The sequence below is a fragment of the Meles meles genome, chromosome 7 (genome assembly GCF_922984935.1).
Source record: "Meles meles chromosome 7, mMelMel3.1 paternal haplotype, whole genome shotgun sequence".
In the NCBI taxonomy this organism is placed as follows: domain Eukaryota; kingdom Metazoa; phylum Chordata; class Mammalia; order Carnivora; family Mustelidae; genus Meles; species Meles meles.
Genome location: NC_060072.1, coordinates 134,033,251 through 134,056,015, shown reverse-complemented (window position 1 = coordinate 134,056,015; position 22,765 = coordinate 134,033,251). Strand labels below are relative to the sequence as shown.

Genomic DNA, 22,765 nt, shown 5'->3' with positions numbered 1-22,765 from the left:
TGCTGGGGACGCAGTTTGCTTATCTGTTTCTGGCTGTCTGGTTTGTGGTACTTTAAAAGGGGAGGGCAGTCATACTTTGCAATCCTAAATTCCTTAAAATGAATTTTGAATTAAAAAAAATAAGTCTCGGGGTGCCTGGGTGACTCAGTTGGTTAAGCAACTGCTTTCGGCTGAGGTCATGATCCTGGAGTCCCGGGATCGAGTCCTGCATCAGGCTCCCTGCTCTGCAGGGAGTCTGCTTCTCTCTCTGACCCTCCTCCTTCTCATGCTCTCTTTCTCTCACTCTCATTCTCTCTTTCGCAAATAAATAAATAAAATCTTTCAAAAAAAAAATAAGTCTTTGTCCCCTAAAGTTAAATTGTTTTGAATAGTTAACGCAAACCTATCTTCAGAAGCCCTAAGCCTTTTCAGTGGCGGCAGCTGGTCTCACACCGAAGCATCCCGAATGCTTGGCAGGAGGAGTGGTGGGCCCGGACTGGCCCTGACGAGGCTCTCCCTGCCGCATTATCCATCATTATTAACACTGCGGAACCCTTAATAGAGCATTGCAGCTGGGGCGCCTGGGTGATGCAGTGGCTTAAGCCTCTGCCATCGGCTCAGGTCATGATCTCAGGGGCCTGGGATCGAGCCCCACATCGGGCTCTCTGCTCAGCAGGGAGCCTGCTTCCTCCTCTCTCTCTGCCTGCTTGTGATCTCTGTCTGTCAAATAAATAAATAAAATCTTAAAAAAAAAAAACAGAGCATTGCCACTATGGTTAACTAATCATTTATCCTAAAGCTCAATGTTTAGCTCAAGTAGTTTTTCCTTTCATCTAAAAGGAAGGATAAAATCTCCCACTTCCTGCAGAGACAGTTTCAGTTTACCAGATCCACTCAGGAAGCTTCAGCTGTGGAATCAAGAGTTTAAGTACCGATACAGTTAGCTTGTTTCCTCATTTGCACAGCACAGTGAATATTTACCATGGTAATGGTGAAATGTCAGCTTATCACTGACAGGTTACTAGTAATGTTCAAATTATTTTTACTTCTTTTAAAGGTGTGTCATGTACTTACTGCAAATACTTACATGCCTCTTTCCAACAGGTCCTTCAAGCACGTCTCTAGCCTGAAAGGAATCAAGGTTGGTATTCAATATTTGCTTAAGTATCAGCAAGTGATAACTATTTCTGTTTACCTTAGATTATTACTTTGGCTCATCATAGGGAATGATTTCTATTACCCCATAGTCTGTCAGTTTCAGGTACATTTGGAAAATATGATCTGTTAAGTGTCCTTTTCTAATTTCTAGACATACTCATCAAGTGTATAATACTTTACACACGTTACGCTAATTTTTCTCACTTCATCGGTCAACGGCCAAAAATCTGACTACCCAGCGATCCTGTATATGTCATACGCATGCGTTTCTCTCCTCAGAATTCCTCTGTCAGGCCTCACCTCCTCCTCTCTCCATGCTCTCTGCCCCTGTCCTGCCCGTCTTCTCCTCCCTCGTACGTCATTGAAAATTTCCTTGTTTTACGTTCTCCGGAAGTGTCAGTCACCTTCCTTTGTGCCCGCAGTTTTGCCCTCCTTACTCTTAGCCTAAGTATCTGTACTTGGAACGTGATCCCGTGAGAAACCTACATCCACATTTCGTCTTTGATTCTATCGCTTTTCACTTTCTCAAGAACCCTCTCCCCTCTGCAAAATCGCGCTTGCCCGTGACTCGTTCACGATCACAGAAGCACAGTCCACTGTGAACTATATATTGTCTAAAAACCTCTCTCAAGTCTACATCCCCCTCTATTTCCTATGCCTATTTTCTCACAGCAAAACTGAAATTTTTGAAGAAATTTGAAAAAAATTGTCGTGTCTGCTTCCTCACATCACGTCTGTCAACCCGCACACACCAGAATGACAGTGCTCACGCCAAGGCAACCAGGGTCGTTCAGGCTCCCAAACTAACGGTTATCTTCGATTTTTAACTTCTTTGACCTTTCAGTAGTCTCCCGCACAATTTCTCACTTCCTTCTTAAAACATTTTCTCCTGCTGGTTTCCATTTCTGCCTCTGCCTAATATTTCAAGTGGTGGAATGTCTTGAACTGGTTCCGATCCTCTTTCCTCTCTGTCTGCACTCATTGCCAACATGATCTTAACCAGGGTCTCCCAGAGTTTACACTGCCAGCCTTGGCCTCTTCCCCAAGCTGCAGCTCAGGTGGGCTGACGTCTTTATGGGGGTGTTTAAAAAGTGATCTCAGTTTAATGGCCAAAGAGATCCAGGTTACTCCCAGACATGATTATCTACCAGCTCTCCCCATCTCACGAAGTTCACTTTCCCCGGGTGTTCAAGCCCCAGATCTACGCATTAGCCTTGTGGCTTCTTTCCCCTCCTCTCTCATTTCAAGTATTATCCACTTGACCTTCAGGACACACCGTGAAGCTCTGCATTCCTCCCTGACTTCACTTAAGTTAACTTTAGTCCAGGTCACCATCGGGCCTCACCTGGATCCCTGCAATAACACCTCTTCTTGGAGAAGAACCCATTCTCCAGGTGGCAAGCGGGTGACCTTTGAACTGGGAACAGATAATATTACTCCTCCGATTCGTCACCTGATCACTTCCCATCACATGTCCTACCATGTCCTAAAAGACCCTAAACAATCTATTCATGAGCTGTTTCTCTCACACTGACCAGCGAACATTTAAAATGAGAATGGGTAAGCAGCACCAGGGTGGCTCAGTCGGTTAAGCATCTGACTTTGGCTCAGGTCATGATCTCAGGGTCCTGGGACCGAGTCCCATGTCATGCTCACTGCCCAGCGGGGAGTCTGCTTCTCCCTCTCCCCCTACCGCCTGACCCTGCTCATGCTCTCTCCCTCTCAAATAAAATCTTTTCCAAAAAATGAATAAAATAAAATAATAATGGTAAACATACTTAATCATTAACTATACATTCTCTCTGAACTTTTCTTTTTCCTGACCTTTCATGGATGGCCCCTTTTACAATTTTTCCTCCACATTTCATCTTTTAAAAATTCTTTCTTGAGGAGGCCTTGCCACAGCAAACCCAACTTCTAGCCATGACTCAGTCATTCGTTACTGTGTCTCCCTGTTCCTTTCCCAAATGGTACTAATCGCGCTCTGATCATTTTCTTGTCTTTTTCATTGTGATTTCTTTTCTCACTAAAATATGAGCTCTTGAAAGCAGGAGAATTATACTGTTTCTGTTATTTTTTAAATGATTAAAAATTCCTGCAGAGTTTTAAAAAATGATGGTAGTCAATTCACTGGTTTTTTTAAAAATGAGACCGGAAATTTTCCTAATGTAATTGGTAACGGTGGTATTTTTTTCAAAAATAAACCTTCATTTCGAACATTAAAGATTTTTTTTTTTTAGCAAATTAATTTCAATGTGCAAATGTTGATAAAGGAGAAAGCTGGTGTTTTACTATATTTTCTTGGCCTTTTCTGTAGATGGTAGACAGCCAGAAGTCATCAGAAGACTCTGGATCCAGGAAGGATTCTTCCTCAGAGGTTTTCAGCGATGCTGCCAAGGAAGGGTGGCTCCACTTCCGACCACTTGTCACCGACAAGGGCAAGGTAGTACGTTTTCTCAGCTGCTGTAGGTATATAAAATGCCGTCCCTGTAAAATAGCACATGAAGTCTGGATAGACAAATGGCAAATTACCCAGAAGAGAGAAGAAAATTTCACTTCTAGATAGCTTTTTCTGCATAAAGGAAGTAAAAATTTTTTAATCTAATCGATGATTTAATTTTATATTTTTCATCCTGTGTATCAATTGCAAATAGAATATACAGCCCTATATTTTGCCAACAAAAAAGAAATCAGAGTACTTAAGAAGGAGCTCAGCTTTTCTTATTAAACAGTTTATTAGCCATAGGTTTTCCCAGAGTCTTCCTTTAGGGAGTGGCAGTTCTCCATATTAATAATTTAGAATTTTTAATTTAGCTTGTCCCAGTTTTTCCTTTTAAATTGCCTTTATAATTTGCTCCTTTCACTTTATTTTATAAATATTGGGTTATAAAAATGAGTATCACAGTATTTATATGCTTCATTAAGTAGATTTCAATACAATAAAAACTTTGCCATAAAATTTCTTACAATATTTAGGCAGATAAGTTATAAAAAATTTTGGTACTGTCAAAAGAGTCTAATTTTTAAGAAAACCCAACTTGCATATGGATATTGTTGCTTGACCATATAAAGTTGATCAGTTTTGTTAGTTTCATTCATTACTCATGCCTGTTGTTTTGGAATCTCCTTATGTAGTATTTGTCAGTTGCATGATCTGGGGCTTGTCTTAAGCCTTACTCTCACTCAAAATATTTTTTTTGAATGGATTTTTTTCTTATTTTCTATTCTCTTAGCATTTTTATATATTTTATATATTTTGCTACTCTTTTACCTTACTAACTTTATTCAGTTTATCTTATTTACTTTGTTCATGAACAATACAACAGGTTTTTTTTTCCCCCCAACCAGATTACAGTTGATTTTGGTTAGGAATACCTTGCCCAGCTTGGTTTCTGCTCCAGTGTTTGTCATTCGTCTCCTAAGAAGCGGATGCGATCGCGAAGCAGACACCCGCTGTACCCGCTGGGTGTACACGTGTGTGTGTGTGTGTGTGTGAGTGGTGTGTGTGTGAACAGTGTTTCTTGATATGTTTGCCCTGTCCCCGAGACTGAGCCAAGCGTCAAGTGTCCCCAAACTGTTCCATGTTTTCCAGCGAGTTGGTGGAAGTATTCGGCCGTGGAAACAGATGTATGTTGTGCTTCGGGGGCATTTGCTTTACTTGTACAAAGACAAAAGAGAGCAGACGACGCCATCCGAAGAAGAGCAGCCCATCAGCGTCAACGCCTGCTTAATAGACATCTCTTACAGCGAGACCAAGAGGAAGAATGTGTTTCGGCTTACCACGCCAGACTGCGAGTGCCTGTTTCAGGCCGAAGACAGAGACGACATGCTCGCGTGGATCAAGACCATCCAGGAGAGCAGCACCCTCAACGAGGAGGTGTGTGTTCAAAGTGATGTAAATAAAACCAGATTCTTTCATCACTTTTTTCTTAGGAAGACCGAAAGAATCGGATACATTTAAAAATATTAAAATATGCTATTTTCCCTTGAAAAATTGATCAAAAGGAAAACTCAGGTGTACCATTTTATATTACTTTCACTTCTGTTGGGATCAGCATTACTGAACTACAAAAATAGATAATTCATATATTTTGCTTCCTTTCTCAGAAGCAGGATCAGGACTAGTCCTGGTCATTACCTTTATGACTAAATCATTCCGGATCTGGTTCCTTATCTCAAAGACAGGATTATTGTGGGGCTTACAGTGTAGTGAAGATACTTACCAGAACAAATTACTGTGTAAATGCAAAGAGAGATAGATACGAGGATTTTCATTCATGAGATACACACTCGAGAATATAGTAGAGCCTGCTGTCAGACAGTTCTGGCTTCTAAGAAAACTTGCATTGTCAGAAATCATGCGAAAAGCCAATTTTTCTTTTTATTAAGGAATGTTTAGGGACTTGAGAGTTAATGGCTCACAGCCATCCAGATATTTTTTTACAACAGGAACTTCATTGGTAATGTAGTATCTCTAGCGTAGGTAATTATAAATTTGACAGAGCAAATTCCGCAGTGATTAAATCTAGCTTTTGCTCAAGAGTATCTTTTAATATCATTAACACAGTTTTTCCTACATGTTGTTCTCACCTTTTGTGCTCATTGTTATGACAAAAAAAGCGCGCAGTGTTCTCTTCCCTTAACTCACGGGACACAGGGACACCCACGTTAACTATAAGGTTGTGCAAAATATGTTCTCTAATACAGTCATTTCCAGTTATGTCCAGTTCAAATTGTGAAAACTTAGGTCATAGGAAAAATGACTGTGCCCCTTTTCTCTGATAGTTTACACCCCTGCCTTGTTTGTAGTTAAAAATAAACACCAGATCCGTGTCCAATCAACCTTTGTTCTCTAACCAGCACTGTAAAGAAAGCATCAGACATGCATGTTTTCTAAGTAAACAGGGAAAATAAGAATGTTTTACATGAATAAGTCTCAGCAACCATATGAATGTGTCCTGTTACTGTCACCACCATTTTGCAAACAAGGACACTGGCAAAGAGAGGTTACGTAATTTCCATAAGGTCACACAACTGTTAAGTGTGAGGGCCTGGGATTTAAACCCCTGCAATCTCAGCCTAGATCCTAACCATATGATCTCTCAGCTGATAAGTAGGAAGAATATTTGAACTGAGATTGTTTGACTCCAAAGCTTATATCTGTAAATTTTATTGTTCGTTATAATCAAAATGAAACAAATAATAAAAAAAAAAGTTGATGCTATATGTCAATGTATAATTGAAATCAGTAGAAAAAAGTCATCACTTCATGGTGAAATCAGAGTTTACCATACGGCATATTGAGGTTGAAATGCCCAGTTTGGAGCTTTTTCTCTTCTGATAATATCAGTGCCGCTTCTGACACTAAACGACGCTCTGTCTCACTGCTCCTGTAAATTCATCATTAACAAATTTTGACAGTATTTTTCCATCTTTTAGCCAACTGTCTTATTTCGAAATGCTGATCAGTCCTTCTGGGATTAGAGAAAGGAAAACAAAAAAAAAAAAACAAAAAAAACTGGCCCACTGCTTCCCAGTTGTTTATAAAAAAATGTCACATCAGTAAGTTTGAGCACCTGCTGCTTGCTGGTACTATTCTAGGGATTGTAGGGGTACAGACAATAAACAGAAAGCTCCTCTGGCAGTGGATGGGGGTTACTTGGATCATTTCTTGCATAGTGATGCTGGATGGTGATGTGGAACAGAGATTTTTAAACAACTCCACCGAGAGTCTAGGGGCCGAACAGGCTAAGCAGTGTGGTACAGCAGAGCCTCGGAAGAGTAAGGATCCCGACTCGTGTTTCGAATTGACTTTCTAATCTTACCTCCTGTCTATTCTGTAGGACACTGGAGTGACTAACAGGGATCTAATCAGCCGAAGAATCAAAGAATATAACAGTCTGATGAGGTGAGAATCCCACCACGCCTACAAGTTAATTTGGATGTGAAATGCCCTACTGTTGTTAAGAAATGTTCATTTCTTTCAGCAGCAAAGCAGAACAGTTGCCAAAAACACCTCGCCAGAGTCTGAGCATTCGGCAGACTCTGCTTGGTGCTAAGTCAGAGCCAAAGACCCAAAGTCCGCACTCGCCCAAGGAAGAGTCAGAAAGGAAACTTCTCAGTAAAGGTACTGATGGTAGTGTTCCTGCGTAAATTTGACAAAGACGATGGTTTAAAGTTGGGATTTTAAAGGTGTTTCATGGGGCGGCTGGATGGCTCAGTTGGTTAGGCATCCGACTCGATTGTGGTTCAGTTCGTGATCCCAGGGTCCGGAGATGGGATCCTGCATCGGGCCCCATGCTGAGTGTGGAGCCTGCTTAAGATGGTCTCTCTCCTTCTCTGTCTGCTCTTCCTGGCCACTTCTGTCTCTTTCTCTCTGTCTTTCACTCTCTATTAAAAAATTAAAATAATAAATAAATAAATAAAGGTATTTTATGTTTTTCTGTACCATTTCTGCTGACCTCAGCGCAGTGCAAGCTAGCTCAAAGGTCACCCTGGGCCCAGACTAGGCTAATGGGGCTTTCCCTTAAGGTGAGTCTTTGTCTTATAATAAAGATGAAATGAAGGAAGATATCTACATAAGAGGCACTACGAATTTAATGCAGGGGATCCAGGCACTGTTACTTTGAGATAAAACCATCATGTTTCCTTCTGCTAAAATCTCACTACTGAGATGTCATGCTGACCTTGTTTTCTTGACTGTTTTAAAGAAAACCGTGGTACCGATTGTAAAAGGGTAGAAAAGCATAACTGATTCCAAATTAATTATATAGGAGGTTAAAAGGAATGCTGTATTAGGAAGAGAATATAATACGATATTTTTGATAAATATAGGATCTGTCATTTATACTACAGGACTCTGATATATATAAATCTTGATAAAAGACTCTTAAAGTCATGATTTAAACATGCTTGTTTCCATTTTCTTTTTCTTTCTTTTCTTTTCTTTTTTTTTTGCATAAAATCAAAAGATGATACCAGTCCCCCAAAAGACAAAGGCACGTGGAGAAAAGGCATTCCAAGTATTATGAGAAAGACATTTGAAAAAAAGCCCACTGCTACTGGAACATTCGGTGTCAGATTGGATGACTGCCCACCAGCGCATACCAATCGGGTAGGAAACCCCAGCCGCCCGGACTTCCTACGGTCATTAGTTCAGCTGTAGGCCTTACAGGACCTGATACACAGCCCCTCAGTGACACAGAGTATCTGTTAATCTGATGAGTATCTTCCTCTTCATAGCAGACCCAACTTTCCTAAGCATTTGCTGGCGCATAAGGCCGTGTTGAGTAATTCCACCTATAATGCTCTTTTTCTAACATATTGACTCTGAAATAGAGTAATGATTCGTCCATTAGGAATATATCTGAAATGGTAAGAGTTCATTTTCAAATCCTGTGTGTTTCTGCTTCTAGCACCTTAAAAGAAGGATGAGAACAAGAACCTGATTAAGAAAGTATAACACATGTAAATGTGCGTGTGTGCACGCACGTGTGTCTGTGCGCATGTGCGTGTGTATGGCGTCTGTGTGAGGATTCGTGTCGTGAGTCGCTTGATGTTATTCTCTCCCCCCTTCTCCTTTGGACTTTACTCGCCTTTATTCACTGCTCCCACATTCTCTTTACTTCAGACTTGCCTCATTTCCTCTTCGATGTTCATCTCCCTGTCTTGACCTCTTTGTTCTCCTCCCACTGGCCCAGATCTCTCTTGCTGCTTCTGCTCCATTCCCAGTTCTGCAATCAATGTCTCTATTCTGCATTTTCCCTCTGTCAAATAGCAGAGATGTATGTATTTTGTCTCGGATGGAAAGGGCCTCTTAGCTACGATAGGTATCTAACTAACAAATAGAAACATTTGTGCTGTATTAAATAAAATATTTATTTCTTGTTTTGCAGTATATTCCATTAATAGTTGACATATGTTGCAAATTAGTTGAAGAAAGAGGTCTTGAGTATACAGGTATTTATAGAGTCCCTGGAAATAACGCAGCCATTTCAAGTATGCAAGAGGAACTCAACAAGGGGATGGCTGACATTGACATACAAGATGATGTAAGTGTGTTTATTTCTGTCTGAATACCTGATCCGTGGTTCCACCCCCCCTTGATGGTATTGACTACAAAAACGCCATGTTTCTATTTTACCCACCTAGAAATGGCGAGATTTGAATGTGATAAGCAGTTTATTAAAATCCTTCTTCAGAAAACTCCCTGAGCCTCTCTTCACAAATGGTGAGTGAACTCCCACAAAAGATACCAGTTGAAACAGTTTGAAATTACATTGTTGGAAAGCCAAAGAACATTGATATTTTGTCAAAGGAAGCAGGAGATTTTGTTTAGTTGTTACTTCTCTATAAAGCATAATTGTGGCTATTTTTTGTCACTCAGATTTTTTTTTCCTATGGATAAATTTCAGTGAAAAATGAGAATTTATAATATTATTTAGGTTCAGTAAAATGTAAGTTATCCTGTTCATCCATATTTGCTGGTCAAGTTAAAAATATATCATTATTCGCTGTCAAAAGTCTTCAGACATAATAAAGTACAATTAGTAGAAAAACATTTTTTCAGTCAAGCCAAATATTTAACTTATATAAGACACTGTTCTTGATGTTGTGGTTGGGGGATAAAAGAGAGTGGAGACTATAAATACAGGACGGTACTCTTAGAGAACTCACATTTTAGGGAATTTTATTTGATGATAAGGCTTGGAGGGTCATTAAAAATGATAGCTGTTTTGGAGACTTACATTTCAAAGGCCATTTGGGGTCATCCCTACATATAAGTTTTTGTATTGGGTTTTGAAGCCGAACCTTAAAGGAAATCTCGGTCACAACTCACCTAAGCAATTTGAGATAAACTTGTTTTATTCTTCTTATTGTTGTTGTCAGATAAATATGCCGATTTTATTGAGGCCAATCGTAAAGAAGATCCTCTAGACCGTCTGAAAACATTAAAAAGACTAGTAGGTATTATTTTATATTTTTGGAGGTGCAACTGAAATTCAGCCTCTAAATCCATCACGAAAATAATATGTTTCAGATTCACGACTTGCCCGAACATCATTATGAAACTCTGAAGTTCCTTTCCGCTCATCTGAAAACAGTGGCAGAAAATTCAGAAAAAAATAAGGTGTGTAAAAGTACATATTGAAGAAGCGTGCTCTCGGGGCTTTAGTTGAAAAAATACGCGTCATTGCCTCACGTCAATTAAAATCATGGTTATAATTCAACAAAAACTCTCAAATACACACTCTTGGCCAGTGAGCCCCTCTAAAGATCACTCTTCAAAGCCAAAGATCCCAAAATATCAATTGTCACCATTTTGAAAAGACATTTCCTTTTCTATTCATCCAGCAAGAGAAATGGAGGTCAAAAATTTTACTTCCTTTTTCATCTGTGCATTTGCTGTGCTTTTGTGCAATGCGACAGTCAAATTGTACCAAACAGGATGGAGGGAAGACTGACAAACATGTTCTTGTTTTTGTTTTCTTCCGTTTTAAGCAGAGAGGACCTTCTTGTTTGTTGTTTGTTTGTTTAGCAGAATTACATCGCCTTTGTCAAACACACCAAAATGTGTTATCCCTTAATGTTATCTACTGCTCAGTTCATGTTCAGTTTTTCCAGATTGATTTCAAGAAATGTCTTTTCACCCCTGTTTGTTTAAATCAGTATCTGAAGGTTCATATGGTGTGTTTGGTTGATACGTTATAATCTTAACTTCCTATCATTTTATTCCATCCTTGATGGTTGTTGCCTAAACCAGTGATATCTTTAGAGGTTGCAAAACCGTGATTTTCTGAATCTTAGGCATTACTTAAAAATATAGAAACAGAGTCATCTTAGTGTGTGGAGAAGAGAAGAAACAGAATACCACAAGCTCAGGAACACTGCTGTCACCTTTTCCTCAGCCTCCTGCCTGCTGAAGGTCAAGCAAAATGCAGTCATTCAGGTCAGTTTAGCATCTGTCATGTTCCAGAAGACAGTTGCTCACAGTTGTAGTAAGGCTGGGGTTTGAGAACAGGATCAAACCCTATTACCTGCGGGACGTTTACAAGCAATGCTATAATATCCCTTAGATTCTCAATTTCCTCAACAGTGATAGGATATAAAAGGAAAAGGGAACAAAAGAGAATGAGAGAAAGAAAGAAAGAACCAGTATCAGTTAACGGTACTGTTTCCCGTAAGTTCATCCAGAAAATTCTCAGTATGATTGTAGTTGAAATATTTTCTAATTATTTCAGCATTTCCCAAAGTGCATTACATCATTCATCACTTTTGCTGGATGTCAGCAATGCAGGGGACATAGCATCTGATGGTCTCATTAGTTTAGAAAACACTGAATTAAGCATAATGTAACAGTTATGTAATGTTACATAAACAATGTAATGTAATTTTTATAAACAAAAATTCTTTACTGTAGAATTTATTCGTGGCTTTACTGTATTAACTAACACTGTGACTACACGTGTGGGACGTCTTTCCAGAAATACAGAATTTGCCTTCGGTAATTAATGACTAAATAATGATGAACTACTTATGTTACTAGCTTTAGGTAAGAGCCCGCTAAAACTGTATACCCACATAGTAAATACGACTGTATACACATAGATAATAATGTGTACAATGATTAGTCAACCAAAACTGAAACGAAATCATAGTAGACAAGAACCCAGTAAAAATTTTGCAGAAGACCTTTGAGATGGACTTGATTTTCTGAGCCACTTTTACCAGTGCAGATTTGGGAATAAGATGACATCCTCCAGCAGGAGAACAAGAAACGTGCCTGTGCGCCCATTTCAAGTCAGCCCTTCCTGCAGTCAGATTTTCTTTCCACCAGGTCAACTTGCCCTGAAAATACTGACTTTGATCACAATTGCTCCTTACACCTCTTGTCGTGAGCACAGTGTAATGATGCATGTGTTATGGTAGATGACATATTTGATGCTGAACAGTTGCTTCAGAACAGGAGATCTGTGCATTTTCCGCTTTGCACCATACCTGGGATGTGTGTGTGTACACGTGTGGGCATGTGCGCGGCTCTCCCGAAACAGGATAGTAGTGTGCTTCCCTAAACCAGTTCGGCTTTTTGAGTTCTGCAGTGATTTATTTCACTTATTTATTTATTCATTTACCCCCTGGTAAGTTTTCAGGGTTGGTTAAAGCTATTTGACATTTTAATCAAATCCTGACTTCAGAATATTACACCAGACACTATAGGATACAACAAAGGAAAACAAAAGATCTATACCTTTGATAATTGTGTAATTAAACAAGGATACAAAATACCGTGGAAATGAATGTCCAAACATAGAAGCATGTTATATCGAGGTGTTCAGATTGGCACAAGGATAAAGCAAAGAGCTTTGGAAGTTTTTGTTGGAGTAAAAATTGATCAGAATAGAATATTTCTGGACATTGGGTTTTTAAGTATTAGCACTTTTGATGTACCATGGGGGCAAGTTTGAAAAAGGTAATATGTCTTTGAACATTTTTTTCTAGTTGTTTTTTGGGTTGTTGTTTTTTGTTTTTTTAGTTTTTGAGGGGAGGAGGGTTGCCCTATTCTTTGTAAGGTTTTTTTCCCTTTGATTTTAATATTTTTGTCAGTTAATGCAGCTCTTGTAATACTAGTTTTGAAGCAGATCAATTGCTTGCAATCAAAGACTTCATGGAAAAAATGAATGCCAGTTAAGCACAGTACATTGTCATTAAAGCAGGAAAAAGACGTTAAGTGTAGATTAACTTATAGAAAGCCTAACTAGGAAGCATTAGTTTTTTTATACACAATCAGTCAACCGTTCTTCTTTGAGTTCTTTTTCATCAAAAGAACCTTTCAGAAATAAAATGCCAAACACACAATGGGAATTTAAGCCTCCTTTCTTAAGAAAAATTCTGATATCTTTCAATAACATCCTTTGTTCCAGATGGAACCAAGAAACCTAGCGATAGTTTTTGGTCCAACTCTTGTGAGAACATCCGAAGACAACATGACCCACATGGTCACTCACATGCCAGACCAGTACAAGATCGTAGAGACACTTATCCAGCACGTAAGTTCAGGCTTCATCTCATCAAGAAAATACTTTTCTTGTGAGCAGCTGGTGTTTGGTAGGACAGAATTTGGTTGTGATTTTTTTTTTTTTCCTAAAAAAACTATTCCCCTCCCCATATTATCCTCCAAAATATAGATATATTATGGGAGTCCTTTAGTTTCTCTTTTCACCTGTTTTTATTTTAAATTTTAGCATGACTGGTTTTTCACAGAAGAAGGTGTGGAAGAACCTCTTGTAAGTATCGTCCGTCAGCCTTCGTACTGACTTTTTTCATTCGGGACACAAGCTCCTGACCCAACAGCGTCAACTTCCTGCTTCGTATGCTATTGTCCGCTTTGCCCCCCGGAAGCAGGTCTATAGCTCCTCAGTTTCCGGTCAAGTGAAAATACAAGTATGATGCTTATTTCGTAGTGAATTAATGACATGTAAACGATGTAAAAAGTTAAGCCCGTGTGCTCTACTCAGTAAATGTGTCTTTTACTAAATGTTGTTTGAATTTTAAAGAAATTATCTTTGAAGAGATGATGAAGAGATCTTTGTTTATTAACCATAGACAACAGTGCAGGAGGAAAACACAGTAGACTCCCAGCCAGTGCCCAACATAGATCATTTACTCACCAACATTGGAAGGACAGGAGTCTCCCCGGGAGATGTATCAGGTAACTCTTGCCTGGGCAGTATCGATCTCTAGGCTAAGCTAAATCCTCGTAACACGAAAGAACGAAATCAATCATAAGTAACAATTCACTATGATTTTTTTCCTTCTCCTTTTTTTTCCCCCCTTTCTACTAATAAAAAACTGAATCTTCCTTTTCTGATTGATCTCCATTATCTTCCAGTGACTCTAATGCCATTGGCAGTGCATGGAATTGTAATGCTTGTCAGAATGGAAGTCTGAGGGAAATGAGCATGCAAACCACTGTTTTGTTCTTTTTTTTTAATTCACAGTTTCCATGTAATAGTCATCACAAGGTAAAACAGATATATGCTGCTGTATATGTGGTTGCTGTGATGGCAGAAAGTATGACCGAGACTATAAGTGGTTCTTATTCTTGAGCTAGACGTTCTGTTTAAAAGCAGCAAGTGAAAAATGTCGAACGGCTCATGGGCGCCATTTTCATAAATACAGCATATTATTTGTCGCTGCAGATGTCACAGTAGAAGTCGAACTGATTTGACATTTTCTTCTGTTCTCTCTTGCCGCCCTCATGTGTGGTTAAGTAGCAGTTCTCATAGGCTCTTTTGCTGACGATTTTCTCCCGCCGAACTGTTGCACTATATCTAGCATGTTATTTCACACGCTGTTCTCCCTTTGTCTCTAGCGCTTGTTTGAGTCCTAAAGGGTTTTTTCAGCACTTACTGACACAGGCAAATCTATACTGATGTCGCACAGGCGAAGTGGGAGGAGTCTATCACACGGTAATGTCGCTAGTGGATTCTGTGGTGGCCCTGATGGACAGCTGGAGCTGTAGGAAGAAGGATGACTGCTGTCCACACTGTAGCTGCCTTGTCTGCAGAAACCCCCGATTCTTGTAAACGCAAATACGGTTGATCTGTGGTGTAAATTTTCTCGTAAAGATTATTGTAAACAGATCAATACTACTTTCTTAAAAGTTTTTCTGCTGTTTCTTGTTATTTCTGAAGCAGACCGAGAGGAGAAATAGCATGGTATGGTCTACCAGTTCTTAAAGTCATAAAGCATTTAGCCATGTGTTCAAAGGGGCGTGGCATGGGGCTCAGCTCATTAACCTTGAAAATCAATTTCCCTCAACTTGAAAGACAAAATTTCCCAATTGGTCTTCTCCCGACGAGTGCTAGCCCCTTCCTACCCTCTTTATACTTGTATAATTTGAGTTTTTGCCAGACAGTGAAAATTATGGTCTCCATTTTTCCATTTCCATAATAGCATTTGTGGTAGATAACTACGAAACTGGTAGCAATTTAACCAAACTAGTCAAAAGGATCCCTGACTGCACAGATGTGAAACTGGGGTCTGAAGCCCAAAGATCAGCATTATTGAAAAACCAAAGTGACCTGGAAGCAGGGTTTCCTAATGCATCCAGATGCACGCAAACGTATGCTTACAAAATACGAGCTTGACAGTCTGACAAAAATCAACCTAAACGCACCGAGTATGAGTGTCTAGATTTGTAGCTAGGACAGCCAACCATCTCGAAACTTCTCCATTGTGTATCAGTTGCACATACAGGATGTGGCACATAGTACAATTCTTAAAAAGGTCTTCCAGCTTCTTTACTGCTAGATTTAATATTTAGAAATCTTGATAAATACTAGTGTTTCTGTTTTTGTTTAGTACAGGGCTCCTTTGCCATTCCTCTCATTGAGCTGATTCTGCCTACAATTCACAGCATCCTTTCATGGCGGTGGCTTTCTGTGGTGCAGCTTGCATCTTTGTGAGCTCTGACTATCCACTGTGTTCTCTTGTTTTGTTTGAGTTTTGCTTTCTCATTTCGTTCTGTGCCTGTCTTTTCCATTAAGTTTTGCATTGTTTGTTGAATGCAGCCAAGATTGACTGATACTGACCATGTTTTGTTTAACTTCTCACAGATTCAGCTACTAGTGACTCAACAAAATCTAAGGTAAATGGTTTCATACAATTCTGAACTACCTGGTAGTGGGGGAGTTTCCTTTTGGCTGATGGTTAGGACTAGGCTACAAGCGCATCCCTCTCTGTGTCAGATGACACAGACCGGCAGTCTTTGAGAGGGAAAAATGTGTTCGTAGACTGTGGTAGGACAAGGGATTGTGCATCGGAATGTTGGGTTTCTCTCGGCATAGTTTAGCCTAATACAGAGGAGTAGACCTCTGTTTCTTAAATTCTTAAATCTGAACAGTTTCTAACGTACACAAAAGCAGAGAGAATGGTATAATGAGTCCCCATGCAATCATTATCCATTCTCAACAATTAACACGTGGGTGGCCATCTGGTGCCATGTACATTTCACCCCCATTTCCCTCCCCCTAGACTACCTTGAAGCAAATCCCAAGCATCACGTTTCACCTGTAAATATTTCAGTAGTAATACAGTTTTCGTTATCATTATACATTCTTATGATATTCTTGCCTGCCTTTCAGAAAAATCAGTATTTTTACATAATTTGTATTCTGTTGACACCACCACACATTTTGAGTAGTTCTGGAAAGTTCTTAGTCTCAGAAGGGTTTTTATTAATCCAGTTTGTCCAAATTTTGATCTCCTGAGACAGTAGAAACTAGAATTGTCAATAGATTTCTTACAACATTGTTCTATTTGGAAGTGATTGTTTAAATATCATAGTGAGGTTGTCTATGATTAAATTATAATTCTTGCAGGAGATTTTACAAAGTGTTCCAGCCGTATCATTCATTATCACTCACCCTGTATTTTTTACTGGCTTTTTGCCCCAACTTTTTATTTTGAAAAGTTTTAAACCTAGAGAAAAGTTACAAGGATAATAGTTAGCACCCAAACCTTTTGCCTTAGATTGTTCATTTGGTCCATCTTGTTATATATCATGGGGGGGGGGGGTGACTATTTGAGAATTACTTATAGACATGAAAACACTTTACCCTAAATGCTTCAGCGTGCACATCCTGAGAATGGGGAGTTCTCCTCTATAATCACAGGCTAATTCTCGTACCCAGGTAATTACTAACATGAGTCACAACATTACTATTTCTAATGGAGTCTTTACACGAATTTCCCCAATTGTCCCAAGTCCCAATAATGTAAATGTGGATTGTTTTTTATTTTCCCGTACAGGATGAAATTAAGGATCATCCCTTGCATTTTATTGTCTTTTTTATTTTAGGGCTGCTTTTAATTTGGGACTGTTTCCTTTTTTTTTTCCTTTTTGCCCAAAGATGAGATTTCAGATTTAGATTTAGATTTGGATTGAGATTTGAGACCTGTTTTAAATTTCCTCCTTCCCTCTTATTAGATGTGTATTTCTTAACATGTTAGTCTCTCTCTTTAGCAGAAGCTGTTAAAATGTGGATAACCAACTAAGCAGTGTACTGGATAATCAGGGAATCCTTTCTAACTTGTAGAAACAAAGTTTTTTTAATCTGCAGTTTCATTCTGGTGAATCCTTTTTAGGACAGCAGCCTAAGTTTTTACTTTTTCAAGACTTCAGTATAGTAGTTTTAGTTTGTCTGGGATGTTTATGACCATAGAGAAGTCAACTCTCTGCTTCTCTTACTCAGCATACTCCCTGCCTTCCTGCTGGTCTTACATGGACTCTGGTAGCAAGTGTTACTGACTCCCCCCACCATTCACTTAGCCAGTAGGCCTCCCGAGCAAACTGATGAAATAGTCGTCATCAGGGGCCTATCACGCGCAGCTACCGAAGCCAGTAGCCTGCACTACAACTTTATCAGGAATAGTGCTCCTATGGTAAGGATTTAAGATCCTCAGTTGACCTTACGTTCTTTGAATTTTCTGATTTTGTTGTTACCTTGAGATAAATGAGACATTACCGGCCTGATTTGCCCAAGGCAAGTCTGAAGATCGAGTCTGGCTGAACTGATGGAAGACCAGAGAGTTCCCTTAGTGAGTTTACCCCATGCAGTGTGTGTGTCATATGGTGTCGTAATTAGGAAGGGGAAGTCAGTCATAGAATTATAGTAACCTATGTCAGGATATTATACTCGGCTGTGCCAGGATATTAACTCTTCAACCTGTGTTCCAGATTAAGGAACCTGAAGAATGTGGAGCCCCCAGGAGCGGGGGAAGTCAGGAGATGCAGGGAAATGAAGGAGAATAGGAGCGCTAGACAGCTCTAAGCACAAAACACGGCTCTGAAGGGTGGATGTGTATGGGGCGTGACCCAGCCGCCAAATGCCACCAATTGCCAAGAAACGGACCTAGTTGAATAGAAGTAACAGTCTACCTCATGAGCAGGTTCCAAGGAGGTATAAAAAACTATGTTCTGTCCGTGCTTCCGGAGCTTTAATAGAGTTAATGCAGTAAGAAACGTTTGGGGGAACACCTTTTCAGAAGAGGAACTCAGCGGTGTGCCTGTGTTCACAGTCTCATTTCTCGATTTCTCGCAGGGTTCTTGGGGATCTGGAAAAGATCAGTATAGCAGGGAGCTGCTGGTGTCCTCCATCTTCGCTGCCGCCAGTCGCAAGAGGAAAAAGCCCAAAGAAAAGGCACAACCCAGCAGCTCAGAAGACGAACTGGACAATGTATTTTTTAAGAAAGAAAACACAGAACAGAGTCACAATGACATTAAAGAAGAATCCAAAAAAGAGAGTGAGACATTGTGCAGAAAACAAAGGATCGCCATTTCCAAAGAAAACACAGCTAAGAAGGACCCCGGGGCCCCAAAAGACGAAAAGACGCCGCCCCGAAAGCAGAGCGCCGCATCGGAGGAGCCCTCCCCGCCGCACAGCGCCAAACCCCCGAAGTCGCCGGCGCCGAGCTGCCGCTTCCCGGGGCCGAGAGAGAGCCCCCGGCCGCCCCGCGCCCCCAGGTCCTGCCACTTGGAAGAGCCGGGCTCGGACTCCGCCTCGCAGGGGTCCCCGGCCGGGCTTTCCGCCGGGAAGTGCGGCAGCCCGAGCGCGAGGCACCGGGGCTTTCTGGCCGCCGCCGGCGCCCTCGCGTCGGACTGTCCCGGCGCGCAGCCCGCCGGCCTGGACGGCAGCCGGCTGAGCCCCGACGTGCGCTCGGTGGCCGAGAGCCGCGGCGACGAGGCGGACGACGAGCGCAGCGAGCGCGTGAGCGAGGGCCGCCCGGTGGAGACGGACAGCGAGACGGACTTCCCCGTGTTCCCGGGCGCGCTGGCGTCCGAGCGGCTGCTGCGGGGCCCGCTGCAGGAGGCCGGCAAGGCGGGCCGCCGCAACTCAGAGGGCAGCGAGCTCAGCGGCACCGAGGGGAGCCTGACGCCCAGCCTGGACAGCCGGAGGCCGCTCTTCAGCTCCCACAAGCTCATCGAGTGCGACACCCTGTCCAGGAGGAAGTCGGCCCGCTTCAAGTCCGACAGCGGCAGCCTGGGGGACGCCAGGGGCGACCGGGACAGCCCGGCCATCAGCAGGGTGTTCGACGTCATGAAGAAAGGCAAGTCCACGGGGAGTCTGCTGCCGCCCACCAGGAGCGAGTCGGAGAAGCAGGAGCCCACCTGGAAGACGAAAATCGCGGACCGGTTAAAACTCAGGCCCCGGGCGCCGGCCGACGACATGTTCGGCGTGGGAAGCCAGAAAGCCGGCGCCGAGGCCGCCAAGCGCAAGAACATCAAGCGGCGGCACACGCTCGGGGGCCACCGCGACGCGGCCGAGCTCAGCGTGCTCAGCTTCTGGAAAGCGCACGAGCAGGCGGCGGACAGGGACTCCGAGCTCTCCGCCGTCCACCGGCTGAAGCCCAAGTGCTCCGCCCAGGACCTGTCCATCTCCGACTGGCTGGCCCGGGAGCGCTTGCGCACCAGCGCCTCCGACCTCAGCGGAGCAGACGCGGGGGACCCGGCACCCGACAGCGGTGCCCGCGCGGTCGACGGGGCCGCGTCCGATGCGCTTCAGAGTTCGCAGCCCGCCGCGGGCGCTTCTCCGGGTCCCTTGGCTCCGACTCCCAGGCCCCTTCTTTCCATACCACCACGGTCACCCGACCGGATCAACGGAGAAAGCTTCCAGAACATGAGCCAAAATGCTAGTTCGGCAGCATTATAATGCCCAGCCTCAGAAACTGGCCGAAACCCCCAGGCAGTGGAGCACAGTCTCATCCCTGTCTTTGATCTGGGGCATGTCCACTATAGCAACTGAAAAGCTACTGTTACACGTTCCAGTAACTCTGTAAATATTTTCTTGTACCAGAATTGTTATTATGCAGCCTTCATTTGGGCTGGTTTCATCATTTTGCACTGTGGAATAGCTTTACAGTGCATTACTACAGCCAGAAGAACATATATATGTGTGTGTATATACATGCATATATATATTATATATATATATTTTACAAATGTTGGACAGTTGTATACAAATGAGCAAGGTATTTGTTGCAACTTAACTACACAGTGTACACCCGAGATTACTGAAGCAAACAGCTGGCATTTGTGTGCAGCAAATTTGTTCTTTTGGTTTCATCACTAACAAAAGTGCCTCATCATAAAAATCCATTTGGTTATTAGGGTGCCATATTGTTAAAATTAGATAACTTACGTTGAATAAATAAATGCATTTTATTGGTAACAAATTTCATGACCTTTACCAGTTTTAACACAGGTGGATACAGAACTAGCATTCTCTCGTCATTCCAGGTGGATCTCTGAGTTTTATATTCAAACTTTTAATACTGTTTTTGAGTTTTGTGTGACTTGAATTTTTAATCTTTCTGTAAAATACGTAACTTAAATGAACATATTATATGTGTATCTTTTCTTCAGATACCAGATTTGATATAAATGTTGTAACATAGATGTGTAGATAGTGACCTGGATGGAACTGGCTTCTTTATCGAGAAGAATATAATTCTGCATGAGGACTTAATGAATCCAAACCTGTGTCATGCCTGTGTGCATACCCAATTAAACACTGGAAATAAAAATTGTTTTGGTGAACTTGGCATGTCTTGAAACTCACTGTAGTGTATTTTTAAATGTTACCCATTTATAACTGCCTTAATTGGTCCTGATTTTAAAATATATATATATTACGTACTCTGGGGGCACCTGGGTGGCTCAGTCCGTCAAGTGTCAGACTCTTTTTTTTTTTTAATTTGTTTATTTACAGCATAACAGTGTTCATTGTTTTGGCATCACACCCAGTGCTCCATGCAGTAGGTGCCCTCCCTATTACCCACCACCTGGTTTCTCAATCTCCCACCCCACCCCCCCACCCCACCCCTTCAAAACCCTCTGGTTGTTTTTCAGAGTCCATAGTCTCTCATGGTTCATCTCCCCTTCCAGTTTCCCTCAACTCCCTCTCCTCTCCATCTCCCCATGTCCTCCATGTTCTTTGTTATGCTCCACAAATAAGTGAGACCATATGATACTTGACTCTCTGCTTGACTTATTTCACTCAGCATACTCTCTTCCAGTCCCGTCCATGTTGCTACAAAAGTTGGGTATTCATCCTTTCTGATGGAGGCATAATACTCCATTGTGTATATGGACCACATCTTCCTTATCCATTCATCCGTTGAAGGGCATCTTGGTTCTTTCCACAGTTTGGCGACCGTAGCCATTGCTGCAATAAACATTGGGGTACAGATGGCCCTTCTTTTCACTACATCTGTATCTTTGGAGTAAATACCCAGCAGTGCAATTGCAGGGTCATAGGGAAGCTCTATTTTTAATTTCTTCAGGAATCTCCACACTGTTCTCCAAAGTGGCTGCACTAACGTGCATTCCCACCAACAGTGTAAGAGGGTTCCCCTTTCTCCACATCCTCTCCAACACACGTTGTTTCCTGTCTTGCTAATTTTGGCCATTCTAACTGGTGTCAGGTGGTATCTCAATGTGGTTTTAATTTGAATCTCCCTGATGGCTAGTGATGATGAACATTTTTTCATGTGTCTGATAGCCATTTGTGTGTCTTCGTTGGAGAAGTGTCTGTTCATATCTTCTGCCCATTTTTTGATATGATTATCTGTTTTGTGTGTGTTGAGTTTGAGAAGATCTTTATAGATCCTGGATATCAACCTTTTGTCTGTACTGTCATTTGCAAATATCTTCTCCCATTCCGTGGGTTGACTTTTTGTTTTGTTGACTGTTTCCTTTGCTGTGCAGAAGCTTTTGATCTTGATGAAGTCCTAAAAGTTCATTTTCGCTTTTGTTTCCTTGGCCTTTGGAGACATATCTTGAAAGAAGTTGCTGTGGCTGATATCGAAGAGGTTACTGCCTATGTTCTCCTCTAGGATTCTGATGGATTCCTGTCACACATTGAGGTCTTTTATCCATTTCGAGTTTATCTTTGTGTACGGTGTAAGAGAATGGTCAGAGAAAGTGTCAGACTCTTGATCTTGGCTCTGGTCTTGACCTCATGGTGGTGAGTTTGAGCCCGGAGCTGGGCTCCAGGATGGGCATAGAGCCTACTTTAAAAAAAAAAAAAAAATTTACCTACTCTCTTTCTATATTCTACTTCTCCTTTTCTTTTTTTTCTTCTTTTTTCTTTTTTTTCTTTTTTTTTCTTTTTTTTCTTTTTTTTGCTATGGCTGGGTAGGGATCTCTTACAAATGTTTACACTGGCCTAACCTCACTTCTGTACACAGATAATATTTAAGTTTTCTATCTAAGGTAATATGTGTTGTTTACTTTTTGTTGGCAATAATGAGTGAAAAGAACATGCATTTGGGAATCAGACCAACTCTACACTTCCTAGATATGTAAACTTGGACAAATTATTTAACTTCTCTGAATTTATTCCTTCATATAAAGATGATAATAGTATCTATTGTAAAGGTTATTGGATTTAAATAAGATACTCCAGATATAGTGCGGGCCACACTTGACTTGCAAAATATGTCAAACCGATTCTAAAAAACTAACGGGTGCTTAAAATCTCAGAAGGTAAGACTGGAAGGGCCTTAAAAATCATCAAATCTAGTGGTTTTCAACCCTGCCAGACCCAATATTCTCATTCTGTAA

The 22,765-nt window shown here is 41.3% G+C and overlaps 1 protein-coding gene across 1 annotated transcript in view; it reads left to right on the top strand.

Annotated features, from left to right (window-relative positions):
• Positions 1-20,742, top strand: part of ARHGAP21 (Rho GTPase activating protein 21) — a 133,656-nt gene extending 112,914 nt beyond the window's left edge. The window contains 17 exon segments of the mRNA XM_046011023.1: positions 1,084-1,120; positions 3,455-3,580; positions 4,730-5,014; positions 6,981-7,045; positions 7,128-7,264; positions 8,109-8,251; positions 9,033-9,188; positions 9,289-9,367; positions 10,027-10,100; positions 10,178-10,267; positions 13,059-13,184; positions 13,380-13,421; positions 13,741-13,846; positions 15,756-15,787; positions 18,243-19,847; positions 19,849-19,878; positions 19,880-20,742. Coding sequence (XP_045866979.1) covers positions 1,084-1,120; positions 3,455-3,580; positions 4,730-5,014; positions 6,981-7,045; positions 7,128-7,264; positions 8,109-8,251; positions 9,033-9,188; positions 9,289-9,367; positions 10,027-10,100; positions 10,178-10,267; positions 13,059-13,184; positions 13,380-13,421; positions 13,741-13,846; positions 15,756-15,787; positions 18,243-19,847; positions 19,849-19,878; positions 19,880-19,915 — 3,169 coding nt within the window. The 3' untranslated portion in view covers positions 19,916-20,742.
• The last annotated feature ends 2,023 nt before the right edge of the window (positions 20,743-22,765 follow it).